The 16,476-nt window shown below is 47.5% G+C and overlaps 1 protein-coding gene and 1 non-coding gene across 2 annotated transcripts in view; one reads left to right on the top strand and one right to left on the bottom strand.

Annotated features, from left to right (window-relative positions):
• Positions 1 to 16,476, top strand: part of LOC129014637 (stereocilin-like) — a 29,440-nt gene that overhangs the window by 50 nt on the left and 12,914 nt on the right. Inside the window, 11 exon segments of the mRNA XM_054452204.2 lie at positions 10,148 to 10,339; positions 10,452 to 10,560; positions 10,849 to 11,634; positions 11,723 to 11,747; positions 12,499 to 13,526; positions 13,529 to 13,755; positions 14,712 to 14,774; positions 14,876 to 14,980; positions 15,096 to 15,289; positions 15,943 to 16,129; positions 16,267 to 16,382. Coding sequence (XP_054308179.1) covers positions 10,500 to 10,560; positions 10,849 to 11,634; positions 11,723 to 11,747; positions 12,499 to 13,526; positions 13,529 to 13,755; positions 14,712 to 14,774; positions 14,876 to 14,980; positions 15,096 to 15,289; positions 15,943 to 16,129; positions 16,267 to 16,382 — 2,792 coding nt within the window. The 5' untranslated portion in view covers positions 10,148 to 10,339; positions 10,452 to 10,499.
• LOC129014921 (small nucleolar RNA U13) lies at positions 15,391 to 15,494 on the bottom strand. Its single transcript, XR_008494440.1, has one exon. It is a non-coding gene; the product is annotated as a small nucleolar RNA U13 (small nucleolar RNA).

The raw sequence follows: 16,476 nt of genomic DNA, 5'->3' as shown, positions 1-16,476 counted from the left end.
TATGGAGTTAGGGCAGTCATGGGGACAATGGGAATATATATATATAGCGTTTATAGCTGTCCACTATTCTGGCATCTCAGCTTCTCAATTTCTGCCTACACCTAAAATAGGCAAATTCTTGGTTTGGTATGTCACATTCTGGGAATGTGTCCCAGTTTTCTCTAACTGAGAGAGAACCTAGAAACTCTGCTTCTGTAGCAGGGGATGCCCAAATCCTATGAGGTATGAGAGCTTATTTCCCAAGAAGAGAAAGTCGAATCCCAGTTGTTGGGAATTAGGACAAGGTAGGCTCTTGCTTGATTTGGGCAGCCCACCAGTTTCTGCACGTTTGTTCTCTCTGAAGATTACATTTCAGACTTGAGCAGCAGGGCCTAAGCCTCAAGCTGGAGAGCTATGGGGGATCAGACAATGAGCAGGAGGCCCACAAGTGTTCACTGTCCTAACTCCCTAAAGAGGTTTATGAATTCTAAACTTCTGTTTGTATCTGCCCCTTCTAGTGTCAGCCTCTATAAAGATAAATATGTGATTTAAATAGTAGAGTTTGATGTAAACTGAGAACTATCTATTCAAAGTTATTTTTCCTAAATTTCATTACTCTATGACTAATTTGGATTAATACAATTTCCCTCTAAAAGGAAAAAAAAAAAGGCTGGGCATGGTGGCTGACGCCTGTAATCCCAGCACTTTGGGAGGCCGAGGCGGGCAGATCACGAGGTCAGAAGATCAGGATCATCCTGGCCAACATGGTGAGACCCTGTCTCTACTAAAATACAAAAAATCAGCCGGGCGTGGTGGCACATGCCTGTAGTCCCAGCTACTCGGGAGGCTGAGGCAGGAGAATTGCTTGAACCTGGGAGGCAGAGGTTGCAGTTAGCGGAGATCACGCCACTGAACTCCAGCCTCGCAACAGAACAAGACTCCGTCTCAAAACAAAGCAAAAACAGAAAAGTTAAGGGCAGATTTTTACAATTTAATATGTGTTATCTGGGGTTTCCCCCTCATATCTAGTTGAAATCAACTCAGTTTGAAAATAAGAAATTAGAGAGGAGGACTGTGTATTTGTGTGTGGTGGGCACAGGTGGGCAACAAGAGGAATTTATAACATTGGAACACAGAATTTAGGGCAAGATGTGAAAGACAGGCTTCGCTTACTTCACAATGTTGCCTAAATTTAATCCTATTCCTTCTAGTCATTCTTAGCCCTGCCTTCCCACTTATTCTCTAGGGAGGACAGGGTGAAAAGGAGGAAAATGCAGCAAGGTAGTTTCTTTAATCCTGATAAACTTGTCTATGGCAAAGAGTACACAGAATCATAAAGCTTAATTAAAAGATTAATAAAGACTTTTGTGGAAACCTAGAACACAGAAAAGCAAGGTCTTCACCAAACATTTATATATGTAGAATATTCTTAGCTCTCCAGCCTCACAATCTGTTTCCTTTGCAGTGCAGGCACTGATGAACTTGGAAGACAAGTAAAGCAATGGATGGCTTCAATATCCTTGGGCCCAGCAAAAGATAATGAAGGGAATTGTTGGAAATAGAGAATTGAAGATATAAATGTCTGTTCAGATAGAACAATGTCTATTCATTAAAATTAAAAAGTATAAGTGTCTAGGCCGGGCGCGGTGGTTCACACCTGGCCGCACTTTGGCACACCGAGGCAGATAGATCACCTGAGGTCGGGAGTTCAAGACCAGCCTGGCTAACATGGTGAAAGCCTGTCTCTACTAAAAAATACAAAAAAAAAAAAAAAAAAATTTAGCTGGGTGTGGTGGCAGATGCCTATAATCCCAGCTACTCGGGAGCCTGAGGCGGAAGAATCACTTGAACCTGGGAGGCAGAGGTTGCAGTGAGCCAAGATCGCGCCACTGCACTCCAGCCTAGGCAACAGAGTGAGACTCTGTCTCAAAAAAATATATATATATATGTGTGTGTGTGTGTGTGTGTGTGTGTGTGTGTGTGTGTCTGTGTGTCTGTGTGTCTAATAGATACTCCTAGTAGCTGCTCAGTAGTCTGCCTCTGAGATAAGGGATATTGAAAGGCATAATGTCAAGCAAAAGAGTTAGTTCAAGCTGAGTGTGGTGATGTATGCCTCTAGTCCCAGCTATGAGCTGAGGCAGGATTGTTTGAGGCAGGGAGTTCGAGGCTGCAGCAAGCTAGGATCATACCACTGCATTCCAGCCTGGGCAACATAGCAAGACCCTATCTCTAAAAAAGAACAAAACAAGTTAGCTCAGATGCCAGTGGAGTCTGTGCTCCTTAGCTTTCTACCCTTTCCACAGCTCCTGAATCTGACTCATTTCTTGACTTTATCATTATAGCTTCCACCCTTCCTGCAACCTCTACTGCCTGATTAGAGTCCTAATTTTACCCTCTCCCTCCATGATGCATAGGTAAAGGCCTCTCTGTGGAGTAAGGAGATCTTCAGAGCTGTTAGTGTAACTAATTGAGAAGTATTGTTTCCATTGCGTGTTCTACTCATATTGCTTCTCTTGTGAACCATTAACTTTAATTGGATATTATTTTTACCTGTTTCTGGACCGAAAGTCTCTTTATTTCATTTTGCCATTGCTCAGGGCAGTGTTCAAATCAGTAAGTGTTGTACAGGTTTTTAGTGTTAGAAGGGATTTCAGAGTTAATCTATCTCCCATCAAAGCAGGAACACCTTTTAGAACATCACTGAAAGGAGGATTATCCAGGTAATGCTTAATGTTTCTAGTTATTTGGGATTTATTATCTAGAAGGGATCCCATTCCATCATTAGAAGACTTAAGTCTTTAGACATGTTTATTATTAAAAATTATATCACTTATTGAGTGTTTAACATATATGAGGATATTTATATATTTAGTATATATATACTGTATATAGAGTATGCATATTTCATAAAATAATCATATATGGAAGATAACTTCACATTTTTAGAGATCAGAAAACTAAGGCCTAAAGAAATTAAGTAAGTTAAGTAGCTTGCCCAAGAGCATATACCAAGTAAGAGGTAGAGCTAAGGTTCTAACTCGGGTTAAAAATTCTGAGTTGAGAAACAAATCAGTTGAAGCCATTTAAACAATAAAATAGCTTACTGGAGACTGGAAAGTTCAAAGGTAGTATAGCTTCAGGATTGATTTAATGTAAAAATTCACTGTTGTTAGATCTGTGGTTTTGTTTCTCTGGAATTTTCCTATCTGCACTCTCCTCCACGTGTTCTTGTTATTCTCAGACTGGCTTCACTTGGGTAGCCAGATAATTTTCTGAAGCGCCTAGGCTTGCATACCTATTTACCCATATGCAGGGGAAGAGAGCCAGTGACTCCTTTCTCAGTCAATGAACAAAATTTTTGAGCTTTGGGTCACAGTAATGGTTATTCTTGGAGTGAAGGTACTGATGGGGAGGAAGCATGAAGCATCTGGAGTGCTATAGATATGTTCCATATCTTGATCTGCATGGTGGTTACACAGGTATATATAGATGTAAAAATTCAACGACATGTTCACTTAAAATTTGGGCATTAACTGTATGTGAGTCAACCTCCATTCCTCTAAAGATATCCTGACCACCACTCTGATTGGACCAAGAAGTTAGGTCATATGCTTACGTCTGAACAAATTGTTGAGGTAAGGTGGTGGATGTGATGAAATCACTAATTAAGGCTTTCTCCTGAACTGGAGGTAAGGTCAGTAACACCCAACCTTAAGTAAGGGCTGCTACCCAAATGGGGCAGAGATGAAAGGGGGCGATAAGGTGGTAATTATAAAGTCCTCACCTAAGAGTATGTCTGGCAAAAAGGCCAAGATGGGGAAAAGGCAAATGAATTGAATGTCCAGAATAAACAAATCTATGAAGACAGAAAGTAGATTAGTGGTTTCTTGGGGGTTGGGGCGGGAGGAATTGAGACTGACAGATGATAGGTATAGGGTTTCTTTGGCAGGTGATGGAAATGTTCTGGAATTAGATAGCCTTGAATAGTTCAACAATATAATATATTTAATAACACTGAATTGGGCCAGGTGTGGTGACTCATGCTTGTAATCCCAGCAGTTTGGGAGACCGAGGCGGGCGGATCACCTTAGGTCAGGAGTTCGAGACCAGCCTGGCCAACATGGTGAAACCCCATCTCTACTAAAAATACAAAATTAGCTGGGTGTGGGGGAGCGGGTGCCTGTAATCCCAGCTCCTTGGGAGGCTGAGGCAGGAGAATTGCTTGAACCCGGGAGGTGGAGGTTGCAGTGAGCCGAGAGTGCACCACTGCACTCCAGCCTGGTCAATAAGAGTGAAACTCCGTCTCAAAAAAAAAAAAAAAAAAAAAAAAAAAAGAGCTGGACTGGAGCATCATCCATTGAACTTGTCAATCAGAATACAATAAACATCATAAAACAGAATAAGGAAGCATTATTTCGTAAATCTTACATATATTATCCACAAAGGAGATGCTCTTGAATAGTTTTGCTCAAAGTGTGGCCTGAAGATGAGCAGAATTGGCTTCATCTGGTCATTTGTTAGAAGTGTAGAATCTCTCACTAGCACAAGACTAAAAAATAATTTAAAAAATAAGTATAGAGGCCGGGCGTGGTGGCTCACGCCTGTAATCCCAGCAGTTTGGGAGGCAGAGGTGGGTGGATCACGAGGTCAGGAGTTCCAGACCAGCCTGACCAACATGGTGAAACCCTGTCTCTACTAAAAATACAAAAATCAGCCGGGCGTGGTGGCACACACCTGTAATCCCAGCTACTCAGGAGGCTGAGGCAGGAGTATCGCTTGAACCCGGGAGGTGGAGGTTGCAGTGAGCTGAGATCACACCACTGCATTCCAACCAAAAAAAAGGAAAAAGAATCTCAGGCCCCATCCCCCAGGCCTATTGAATCAGGTGATGTAGCTGCACATAAAAGATTCAGAATGGCCAGGTGTGGTGGCTCACGCCTGTAATCCCAGCACTTTGGGAGGCCGAGGCAGATGAATCATGAGGTCAGGAGTTCAAGACCAGCCTGGCCAACATGGTCAAACCCTGTCTCTAGTAAAACTACAAAAATTAGCTGGGGGCGGTGTAAGGTGCCTATAATCCCAGCTACTCAGGAGGCTGAGGCAGGAAAATAGCTTGAACCTGGCTGGCAGAGGTTGCAAAAAAAAAAAAAAAGATTCATAAGGCACTGCTTCATAGGTATTTGATGAATATTCCCTCCTTCCCTTTTTCCCCCCAACACTACACAGATATACGCTCTTGACTTTCTTTTTCTTTTCTTCCCTTTTTTTCTTTTCTTCCTTTTTTCCCTCCCTCCCTCCCTTCTTCCTTCCTTCCTTCTTTCCTTCCTTCCTTCCTTCCTTCCTTCCTTCCTTCCTTCCTTCCTTCCTTCCTCCCTTCCTTCCTTCCCTCTCCCTCTCTCCCCTGCCCCTTCTCTCTTTCTTTCTTTTTCCCACACAGAGCTGGCTGTGCAGGAGACCGGAGTTTTACTATTATTACTCAAATTAGTCTCTTCTGACATTTTTGAGATGGAGTATCACTCTGTCACCCAAGTTGCAGTGCAGTGGCACAATCTCTGCTCATTGCAACCTCCACCTCCTGGGTTTAAGTGATTCTCGTGCCTCAGCCTCCCAAGTAACTGGGACTACAGTCTCATGCCACCACACCTGGCTAATTTTTGTATTTTTAATAGAGATGGGTTTTTTGCCATGTTGGCCAGGCTGGTCTTAAACTCCTGGCCTCAAGTAATCCGCCCCTCCTTTGCCTCCCGAAGTGCTGTGATTACAGGCGTGAGCCACTGCGCCTGGCCTGAATGAAGTTTTCTAGCATACATTTTCTCTATAAGGCACATTACAACCTTCTTGCTCTTAAGAACACCACACAACTCTTTGGCATTAAGCTTAAGAGCCATTTTAAACGGTGAAATCACCAACAAACAGCCCCAAAACACAAAAAGTGTATCACTAGATAGACCTCAAAAAAGACACTGGCCAGGCACGGTGGCTCACGCCTGTAATCCCAGCACTTTGGGAGGCCGAGGCGGGCGGATCACGAGGTCAGGAGATTGAGACCATCCTGGCCAACATGGTAAAACCCCGTCTCTACTAAAAATACAAAAAATAGCGGGGGGTGGTGGCACATGCCTGTAATCCCAGCTACTCGGTAGGCTGAGGGAGGAGAATCACTTGAACCAGGGGGTCGGAGGTTGCAGTGAGCTGAGATCGCCACTGCACTCCAGTCTGGTGACACAGCAAGACTCCGTCTCAAAAAAAAAAAAAAAAAAGACACTAATATTTACACCATGAGAGCTGCAACAAGAAGGCAGAGCACTGCCTTGTTCCACCTCAGCTGGGAACGTGTTTATCAGGTGACTCCAACTTGTCAGCTCTCAATATAAGTCTGTGAATGACCATTTCAATAGCACTGTAAGTATTGATTTTGGGTTACAAACATTTAGTGACTAGGCAAATCCACAAATACAGAACTCACAAATGACAAAGACTGACTGTAAATGCTGTGGTAATTTGGAGCCTCAGGCTATTTTGACCTTGTGACACTGCTATCTCAACATGTAGTTTCTAGGTTGCCTCAACAGGGAAGAGATTGTTGGAGGCTCATTTGCTAGCTCTTAAATTATTTGGTCAACCACAGTCCATTGAACAGAACTAATCACCTGAGCCCAGCTAACTGCAAGAGATCTGGGAAATGTGAGAAACACCTAGATATCTAGTAAGCAATAAATATTTCAGTTACCAAAACCAAACCAAAAAAAGAGAAAAATAATTGTACTTTACAAAGGGAGGCATCTGGCTGGGCATGGTGGCTCACGCCTGTAATCCTAGCACTTGGGAGGCCGAAGTAAGTGAATTGCCTGAGCCCAGGAGTTTGAGACCAGCCTGGGCAACATGGCGAAACCCTGTCTCTACGAAAAATACAAAAAATCAGCTGGGCGTGGTGGCGCACACCTATAATCCCAGCTACTCAGGAGGCTGAAGCATGAGAATTGCTTGAACCCAGGAGGTGGAGGTTGCAGTGAGCTGAGATCACACCACTGCACTGCAGCCTGGGCGACAGAGTGAGACTCAGTTTCAAAAAAAAAAAGGAGGCATCTGTTCTTTTTTGTTTGTTTTTTTTGAGATAGAGTTTCACTCCTGTTGCCCAGGCTGGAGTGCAGTGGTGCAATCTCGGCTCAGTGCAACCTCTGCCTTCCGGTTTCAAGCGATTCTTCTGCCTCAGCCTCCTGAGTAGCTGGGACTACAGGCACATGCCACCACGCCCAGCTAATTTTTTGTATTTTTTAGTAGAGACAGGGTTTCACCATGTTGGCCAGGATGGTCTCAATCTCTTGACCTCATGATCTGCCCGCCTCAGCCTCCCAAAGTGCTGGGATTAGAGACATGAGCCACCGCGACTGCCTAGGGAGGTATCTGTTCTTGTCAGGCAGAGAGTGTCCTGTGGGAGTTTTGGGGAGTCAGGATGTTTCCCAGTTCTCAACTCCTGTGGCTCTTCCCAGGTATACTCATTCTAACTGGCAGATCACAGAGTGTTCCAGTTATCACCAGTCTTATCCATTTCATTTTAGCAGGACATATGATTAATTTCTTGTTCTGGAGCTTTGTAATTTAAATTTGCTGGTTGTTCTGTTTGCATTTGGTCATCTGTAGGTTGGAACTTGTCTCACTCTTGTTGAACTTTATCAAATTATAAGCAATAACCAATACACTCAAATAGCCTGGTATATGTGCCATAAACCCTAAGCACTTCGCCCTCAGTTTGCACATAGTCTGAATCCTTAGCAGCAAGAGAATTGCTTAATCAATGGCTTACAACAGCAGAACGTGGACTGCCAGGAAAATTTCCATCCTGAGTTAAGGGAATCCTCATTGTTTCCCTCTCTGGTTGACTCAACTAGTTCCATATCTGTTCTGAAGGTCTTTCACTCAAGATACAACTTCCAGGTAATCATTTATGTATTCATTAGAACTCCTTTAGTTTCGAGTAGAGAAAATCATCTTGAGCTATTCTAATAATAGTAATAGTAACATTGAGTGAATGTTTATTCTGTACCAGTGTCTGGGCCATAATAAGTGTTTAATCTTTGTTGAATGAATGCTAGACATTGCACTAAGTACTTTAAATGCATTATCTAATTCTCACAAAAACTCTACACTGGGATTTTTGCTTTTTACAGTAAAAACAACAACAGCAACAACAACCACAACAACAAAAAACCAAAAACAGATTTAGAAACTGCCCCAGGACACACAGCTAGTAAATGTTGGAACCAGGGTTTGAACCTAGAGCGTCTCATTTTTTGCTACCCTATGAGGAAAGAAGGATAATTTATTGTAAGAGGGTTGTTACAGAATGAAGGGCAGAAATTCGGAAGGATTACAGGATGGGCTGGAACCACAAAGCTGTTGGGAACTCAGGTCGTATTCTCCCTTGGATTCATCTGTCTGCTTTTTAGACTAGATGTGGTATCCTTGATGGGCAAAGGGAATATTGGTAAAATTACACAACAGATCATTTCACTGATCTCAACTTTTGATTTGCCTTGGAAAATCTCATCATTGCTCCCAGCTGTCTTTGTGACCTGGGTTGAGTCATTCCATTTCTTTGGGCTTCAATTCCCCTGTCTATAAAATGAGAAGTTCTTACCAGAGGCTTTCTCAGGTCTCTTCTGTGATCCTGGGAGGCCGAGGCAGGAGGATTGCTTGAGTCCAGGAGTTCGAGGGTGCAGTGAGCTAGGATCATACCACAGTATTCCAGCCTGGGCCACGGACCAAGACCCTGTCTCTAAGTAAATAAATACACAAAAATAAAACTCTGTGATCCTAAGTGAATCTTCTAGGTCAGAAGCACATTAATAATGAAGTTCCATGTGTGGATTTGAGGGAGAGAATGGGGAAGGGTTCTAGGGAAAGAAGGACAGAATACAAGTTTGGGTATAGCTTCAGTGTTGAATTGCTATTTAGAGTTGGTGTAAAGTGAAGGCCTTTGGGGAGATATAGATGGAGCATGGAAAAGACTTCTAACCCTGGCCTGGGGTGGTGGCTCAAGCCTGTAATGTCAGCACTTTGGGAGGCAGAGGTGGATGAATCACTTGAGGTCAGGAGTTCAAGACCAGCATGGGCAACATGGTGAAACCCCATCTCCACAAAAAATACAAAAATCAGCCGTGCGTGGTGGTGCATGCCTGTAGTCCTCAGCTACTTGGGAGGCTGAAGCAGGATAATCGCTTGAACCAAGGAGGCAGAAATTGCAGTGAGCCAAGATAGTGCCAGTGCACTCTAGCCTGCGTAACAGAGTGAGACTCCATCTCAAAAAAAAAAAAAAAAAAAAAAACGCGCAGTGGCTCACGCCTGTAACCCCAGCACTTTGGGAGGCTGAGGTGAGTAGATCACTTGAGGTCAGGAGTTCAAGACCAGCCTAGCCAACATGGTGAAACCCCATCTCTACCAAAAATACAAAAATTAGCCAGGTGTGGTGGCACGTGCCTGTAATCCCAGCTACTTGGGAGGCGGAGGCAGGAAAATTGCTTGAACCCCGAAGGCAGAGGTTGTGGTGGTGAGCTAGCCCCACTGCACTCCAGCCTGGGTGACAGAGAGAGATTCCGTCTCAAAACCTCCCCCCCAAAAAACAAAAAACAAAAACAACAACAAAAACGACTTCTAACCCTGACCCAGACCAGATTATTTTGAATGACATCTCTTTCTCTCTCTGTTCCATGAGCAGTTCTGTGTGTAGGGAGATCAGTCCCTGTGCATAGTGATTTAATCTGGTTTCTGTCTTCTCAGCTCAGAGTTTTTGATAGGGCTTTCACCTACTAGGCCACAGAGAAAGAACCAAATGATAGGGGATCCCAGTGGGGAAGGAAAGACCCAAACATTTGAATGGCCTAATGAGCAAATCACATTTCTCTGGGTCTGTTTCCTTATCTATAAGTGAAAAAGTTTGGTGTATGTGATCTCTGGGGTACTGCTCAGCTCTTGACACTCTGTGGTTCTGGGTAGTAGTCGAAAGCAGCTCTCCTCTGCCTGAATTCTCCATCCTTGGACTGGGCCTCTCATCTGTTTATACCTTGCTGCCCAGTTTCTTTCTCCTGGGCATCCTTTCTTCCTCAATTTCCTCAACTCCTACTTGCTTCTTAGCTCCTTCATATCCTCTTTGTTTTCTATGTTTCTGCAGAACCCCAGACTACACCCCTGATCTCCAGTTCTCCATCTCCATGTCTGCCTATTCCTTTCTGCATCACTGGCTCCTAACTCAAGCAATCTCCTTGGGTTCCTCTGAGGGGCCCCTGGGATCCCCTATCATTGGTCCCTCTCACAGAAGTGTACCCTTCTCCAGAGCCAAAGGATCAGATATTCAGCGGCTCAGGTAACAAACCTGCTGTCAGGTTACAGATTGTTTCCTGAAAGACCACACTACAGTGTCAGTGGAGCCTCAGGCTTCCTGCAGTGCCCTGCCCTCACCTGGCTATCCCACACAGGTGAGAATAACCAGAACTCACCTCCGATACCAGTGTTCACCTGGAAACATGGCTCTGAGCCTCTGGCCCCTGCTGCTGCTGCTGCTGCTGCTGTCGCTGTCCTTTGCAGGTGAGAACAGTGAGCAGAACTGGGGATGAGGAGGAGGGTGGCTGGAAAAAGACTTTAAGAATGTGGAGGTGAACCTGTTAGATAGAAGGACAAAGGAGAGAGGCAGAGACTTGTGCAAAAGGAAAAAATGAGGGTTAAGAAAAGCAGGCCAAGACTTACTGTAGGGGTTCAGCTTACTATCCCCTCATCTCATCTTTAGATCCAGGTAGGGAACTGTGCTCAGGGGCAGGGTTGAGTTTGGGCTCTGTGTTCCTCTCCTTCAGTGACCTTTGGTTTCTTTCCTTACAGTGACTGTGGCCCCTACTGGGCCTCATTCCCTGGACCCTGGTCTCTCCTTCCTGAAGTCATTGCTCTCCACTCTGGACCAGGCTCCGCAGGGCTCCCTGAGCCGCTCACGGTTCTCTACATTCCTGGCCAACATTTCTTCTTCCTTTGAGCCTGGGAGAATGGGGGAAGGACCAGTAGGAGAGCCCCCACCTCTCCAGCCGCCTGCTCTCCGGCTCCATGATTTTCTAGTGACACTGAGAGGCAGCCCCGACTGGGAGCCAATGCTAGGCCTGCTAGGGGATATGCTGGCACTGCTGGGACAGGAGCAGACTCCCCGAGATTTCCTGGTGCACCAGGCAGGGGTGCTGGGTGGACTTGTGGAGGTGCTGCTGGGCGCCTTAGTTCCTGGGGGCCCCCCTACCCCAACTCGGCCCCCGTGCACCCGTGATGGGCCCTCTGACTGTGTCCTGGCTGCTGACTGGTTGCCTTCTCTGCTGCTGTTGTTAGAGGGCACACGCTGGCAAGCTCTGGTGCAGGTGCAGCCCAGTGTGGACCCCACCAATGCCACAGGCCTCGATGGGAGGGAGGCAGCTCCTCACTTTTTGCAGGGTCTGTTGGGTTTGCTTACCCCAACAGGGGAGCTAGGCTCCGAGGAGGCTCTTTGGGGCGGTCTGCTACGCACAGTGGGGGCCCCCCTCTATGCTGCCTTTCAGGAGAGGCTGCGCCGTGTCACTCACTCCCTGCAGGATGAGGTCTTTTCCATTCTGGGGCAGCCAGAGCCTGATGCCAATGGGCAGTGCCAGGGAGGTGAGTGTGGCCAGGGCTGGGACTGGGATGTGGCAGGGCAAGGAAAGTGAAATTGGGGTAGTTTTCGTCCTTACTCTTTCCCTCCTAGGTAACCTTCAACAGCTGCTCTTATGGTAAGTAATAGGAGACCGGTTCTGAGGGATTGGGCCTGGAAAATCTGGATGTGGAGAGCTGAAGACCTCAGCCTCTAGAGAGGAAAACTGATGGGAGGAGTGTAGTTTAGTGGTTTTGGTGTGTGACTGTCTGGGTTGGTGTCCCAGCTCCACCTCTTCCTAGCCGTATGACCTTGAGCAGGTTACATAGTCTTTCTATACCTCAGTTTCCCCATTTATAAAATGAGAATGATAATATTAGTTACCACAGAGTTGTTGCACCCTATTAAATGAGTTGATACTGTGTATGCAAACGACTTAAAACAGTGCTGGCACATAGTGCTTAATAATGTTAGCTAGTAAAGATGAGATTTGGAAAATAAGGACACAGCTGGATTCCTCTACCCCCTTACTACTTCAGTACAACAATGCCAGATGATAGTTAGCCATATTGAGTTGCTGAGCAGATTTCCTAACATGAGGCCCGCTGAGGGTTGTGTTTAAGCTATCTAAAAGCATACGAAGAAAGGAGACAGAAGGGGGCCAGGTGGACAGAAGGAATTCCAACTGGGGCTTCTCCTATAGGTGATTTTGGACCTTGGCAGGGCAGCTCTCTCTTTTTTGCCCCGTTGCAGCATTTCAACCAGTAACGCCTAAACTCTCAGGGACCTTGCTTGTAGAAAAGCCTATGCTTGCCATGCCCCTTGAGGGCTCTGGGTCAGGGTCAAATGTGAACTGACCAGATCCTGCCTGCTCCTCCCTCTGCACCCAGGGGCGTCCGGCACAACCTTTCCTGGGATGTCCAGGCGCTGGGCTTTCTGTCTGGATCACCACCCCCACCCCCTGCCCTCCTTCACTGCCTGAGCACGGGCGTGCCTCTGCCCAGAGCTTCTCAGCCCTCAGCCCACATCAGCCCACGCCAACGGCGAGCCATCACTATGGAGGCCCTCTGTGAGAACCACTCAGGCCCAGCACCACCCTACAGCATTTCCAACTTCTCCATCCACTTGCTCTGCCAGCACACCAAGCCTGCCACTCCACAGCCCCCTCCCAGCACCACTGCCATCTGCCAGACAGCTGTGTGGTATGCAGTGTCCTGGGCACCAGGTGCCCAAGGCTGGCTACAGGCCTGCCATGACCAGTTTCCTGATGAGTTTTTGGATGCGATCTGCAGTAACCTCTCCTTTTCAGCCCTGTCTGGCTCCAACCGCCGCCTGGTGAAGCGGCTCTGTGCTGGCCTGCTCCCACCCCCTACCAGCTGCCCTGAAGGCCTGCCCCCTGTTCCCGTCACCCCAGACATCTTTTGGGGCTGCTTCTTGGAGAATGAGACTCTGTGGGCTGAGCGACTGTGTGGGGAGGCAAGTCTACAGGCTGTGCCCCCCAGCAACCAGACTTGGGTCCAGCATGTGTGCCAGGGTCCCACCCCAGATGTCACTGCCTCCCCACCGTGCCACATTGGACTCTGTGGGGAACGCTGCCCAGATGGGAACAGCTTCCTGGTGATGGTCTGTGCCAATGACACCATGTATGAGGTCCTGGTGCCCTTCTGGCCTTGGCTAGCAGGCCAATGCAGGATAAGTCATGGGGGCAATGACACTTGCTTCCTAGAAGGGCTGCTGGGCCCCCTTCTGCCGTCTCTGCCACCACTGGAACCATCCCCACTCTGTCTGACCCCTGGCCCCTTCCTCCTTGGCATGCTATCCCAGTTGCCACGCTGTTGGTCCTCTGTCCCAGCGCTTGCTCACCACACACGCCTACACTATCTCCTCCATCTGCTGACCTTCCTCTTGGGTCCAGGGGCTGGGGCGCTGAGGCCCAGGGGATGCTGGATCGGGCCCTACTGCTCTCCAGTCTCCCAGACAACTGCTCCTTCTGGGATGCCTTTCGCCCAGAGGGCCGGCACAGTGTGCTACGCACGATTGGGGAATACCTGGAACAAGAGGAGGAGCAGCCAACCCCATCAGGCTTTGAACCCACTGTCAACCCCAGCTCTGGTATAAGCAAGATGGAGCTGCTGGCCTGCTTTAGTGTGAGTGCTCTGCCAGAGGGAAGGCTCCTAGAACAGTGAGAAGGCCCTCCAGGGGAATTCCTCGAATACTCAGAGGCAGTAGTGTGGGGTAGTAGTTGAAGCACACAGCTCTAGAGTCAGACAGGCTTGGATTCATATCTTGGTTCTGTGACCGGCCTTGAATGAGTTATTTAACTTCTCTGAGCAATATTTTTCTCGTCTCATTTATAAACTAGGGATGATAATGGTATATGAGATAATACATGCTGTGGGCTTTGCACAGTGCATGATACACAAACGTGCAATAAATATTACCTTGTTATTCTTTTGGGCTCTTTGACTCTCTCGCTTTCTGCACCAGAAAGAAAAAGGATCAAGTTAGAGGACTCTTAATTTTTCCCCTAGAGAGTGAGAATTGGAGGCTGGCAGAATACAGGAAGATAAGGCAGGAATGAGAAAGCTTCAGGGACACTACCAATCAGAAGACTTTGGTTCTGGGTTCAACTGTGCCACAAATTAGTGTGATCTTAGGCAAGCAATTTCATTTAGTTTTTCTGTGCTTCAGTTTTTAGTCTGTAGAATGGAGGGGTGAGAATATGTTAAACACCATAATTAATTCACTGAGTGCCTATTATATGCAAGGCACTTTGCTAGGTCCTGTAGGATATATAAAGATTCCTTACTCCATGTTGGGGCCACCTTTTTCAAGCCCTGAGCCCAGTAAAATGGAATTAGATAGTCTCATAATATTTGGTTCAGGTCTACAAGTATTAATTGAGCCATCTATGGACCTGGCATGGGAGAGGGTACAGGAGAAATTAGAGATATGATCCCGGACCTAAAAGAGCTTAATATCTGAAGAATCACACTTGAGATGATGGACAAGCATCCCAGCAAGTGGAGTTGGAATGCCTGGGGGAGCTGCAGAAGAGACAGAGAAGACAGCTCTGTTGGCATATTGTCTTTCTTCCCACCAGCCTGTGCTGTGGGATCTGCTCCAGAGGGAGAAGAGTATTTGGGCCCTGTAGATTCTAGTGCAGGTAACAGGTGGAGGGCACATAGGTGGGCTTGGTGACAGCCATGGCTGGAGGTCCCTGCCCCGTGAGGTGAGGCCATACCCACCATGACCTCCTATTCGCAGGCGTACCTGCATATGCCCCCAGAAAACCTCCAGCAGCTGGTGCTTTCAGCAGAGAGGGAGGCTGCACAGGGCTTCCTGACACTTATGCTTCAGGGTAAGCTGCAGGTGAGCATATAGAAAGGGGAGCGAGGGCACTTGGAGCCTAGTGTTCAGAGGGCTTGCTTTAGTGGGAGCAGGAACTCCAGAGAGGAAATGGCAGGGATACTGAGCATCTCCAGAGGCAGAATCCATTCATGTGCCCCCACAGGTACCACCATCCGAGGAGCAGACCCTGGGTCGCCTGACAGCCCTGCTGCTCCAGCGGTACCCACACCTCACCTCCCAGCTCTTCATTGACCTGTCATCACTCATCCCTTTCTTGGCTGTCTCTTACCTGATGTGCTTCCCACCATCCCTGATAGCCATCGACAGTGTGTAAGGTTCTTGCCCTACTCCTCCTGCTCCTGTCACGGTCAGGCCAACCCCATCCACCTGGAGCAGCCCCTTCTGGAGCTCCTCTCTGTTTTTTTCTTTCATGCCAGATAGGTAATGTGCCATCATCGTAACAAGGTTTGAGAGAGGCACATCTCACACCTAAGTGTGAAAACCCAATCATCATGCTAATGAACTACAAAAGGATCAGAGAGTTCCTCTCTATTAAAACCAGGGAGAGGCCGGGCGTGGTGGCTCACGCCTGTAATCCCAGCACTGTGGGAGCCCGAGGCAGGTGGATCACAAGGTCAGGAGTTCGAGAACAGCCTGGCCAATATGGTGAACCCCGTCTCTACTAAAATACAAAAATTAGCCAGGCATGGTGGTGGGTGCCTGTAGTCCCAACTACTTGGGGACTAAGGCAGGAGGATAGCTTGAATCTGGGAGGCAGAGATTGCAGTGAGCCAAGATTGCGCCACTGTACTCCAGCCTGGGCGATGGTGCAACACTCTGTCTCAAAAAAAAAAAAAAAAAACACACACACAGAACCAAAAAACAGGGAGAGTCTCCTTCCTATCTAGACAGCAGGGCTACAGAGGGTCAGGGAAAAACATTTTGGAAGCAGACAAGGTGTTAAGACCCATGACTCCTCGCAGCCGGGCTGCCATCCGGGATTACAGCCCAGGAATGAGGCCTGAACAGAAGGAAGCTCTGGCAAAGTGACTGCTGGCCCCTGAACTGTTTGGGGAAGTTCCTGCCTGACCCCAGGAGCTGCTGTGGGCAGTGCTGCCCCTGCTTCCCCACCTCCCTCTGGAGAACTTTCTGCAGCTCAGCCCTCACCGGGTATGAGAATCATCTTCTTTACTTGACTGGCCCATCTTCTGCTAGTGGGGATGAGAGTCAATGGCATGTCTCTCAGTGGCCCCTCCCTGCAAGAACCCTACAGTGACCCCAGTGCGAGCTAACCTTCCCCATCTCAGATCCAGGCCCTGGAGGATAGCTGGCCAGCAGCAGGTCCGGGGCCAGGGCATGTCTGCCATGTGCTGCGCAGCCTGGCAAACCAGAGTGTCCAGGATGGTGAGGAGCAGGTACGCAGGTGAGTTGTTGTGGGATCAGTAACCAAGGCAAGAGTGGAAGAGGTAGAGAGAGGAAGGTACAACTGTCATGCTGGGTCGGTGTTCTAGGAAGGA

This window comes from Pongo pygmaeus, chromosome 16, assembly GCF_028885625.2.
Source record: "Pongo pygmaeus isolate AG05252 chromosome 16, NHGRI_mPonPyg2-v2.0_pri, whole genome shotgun sequence".
NCBI classification, from domain to species: Eukaryota; Metazoa; Chordata; class Mammalia; order Primates; family Hominidae; genus Pongo; species Pongo pygmaeus.
The sequence above is the reverse complement of the archived record's forward strand: the minus strand, read 5'-3'. Positions and strand labels throughout refer to the sequence as shown.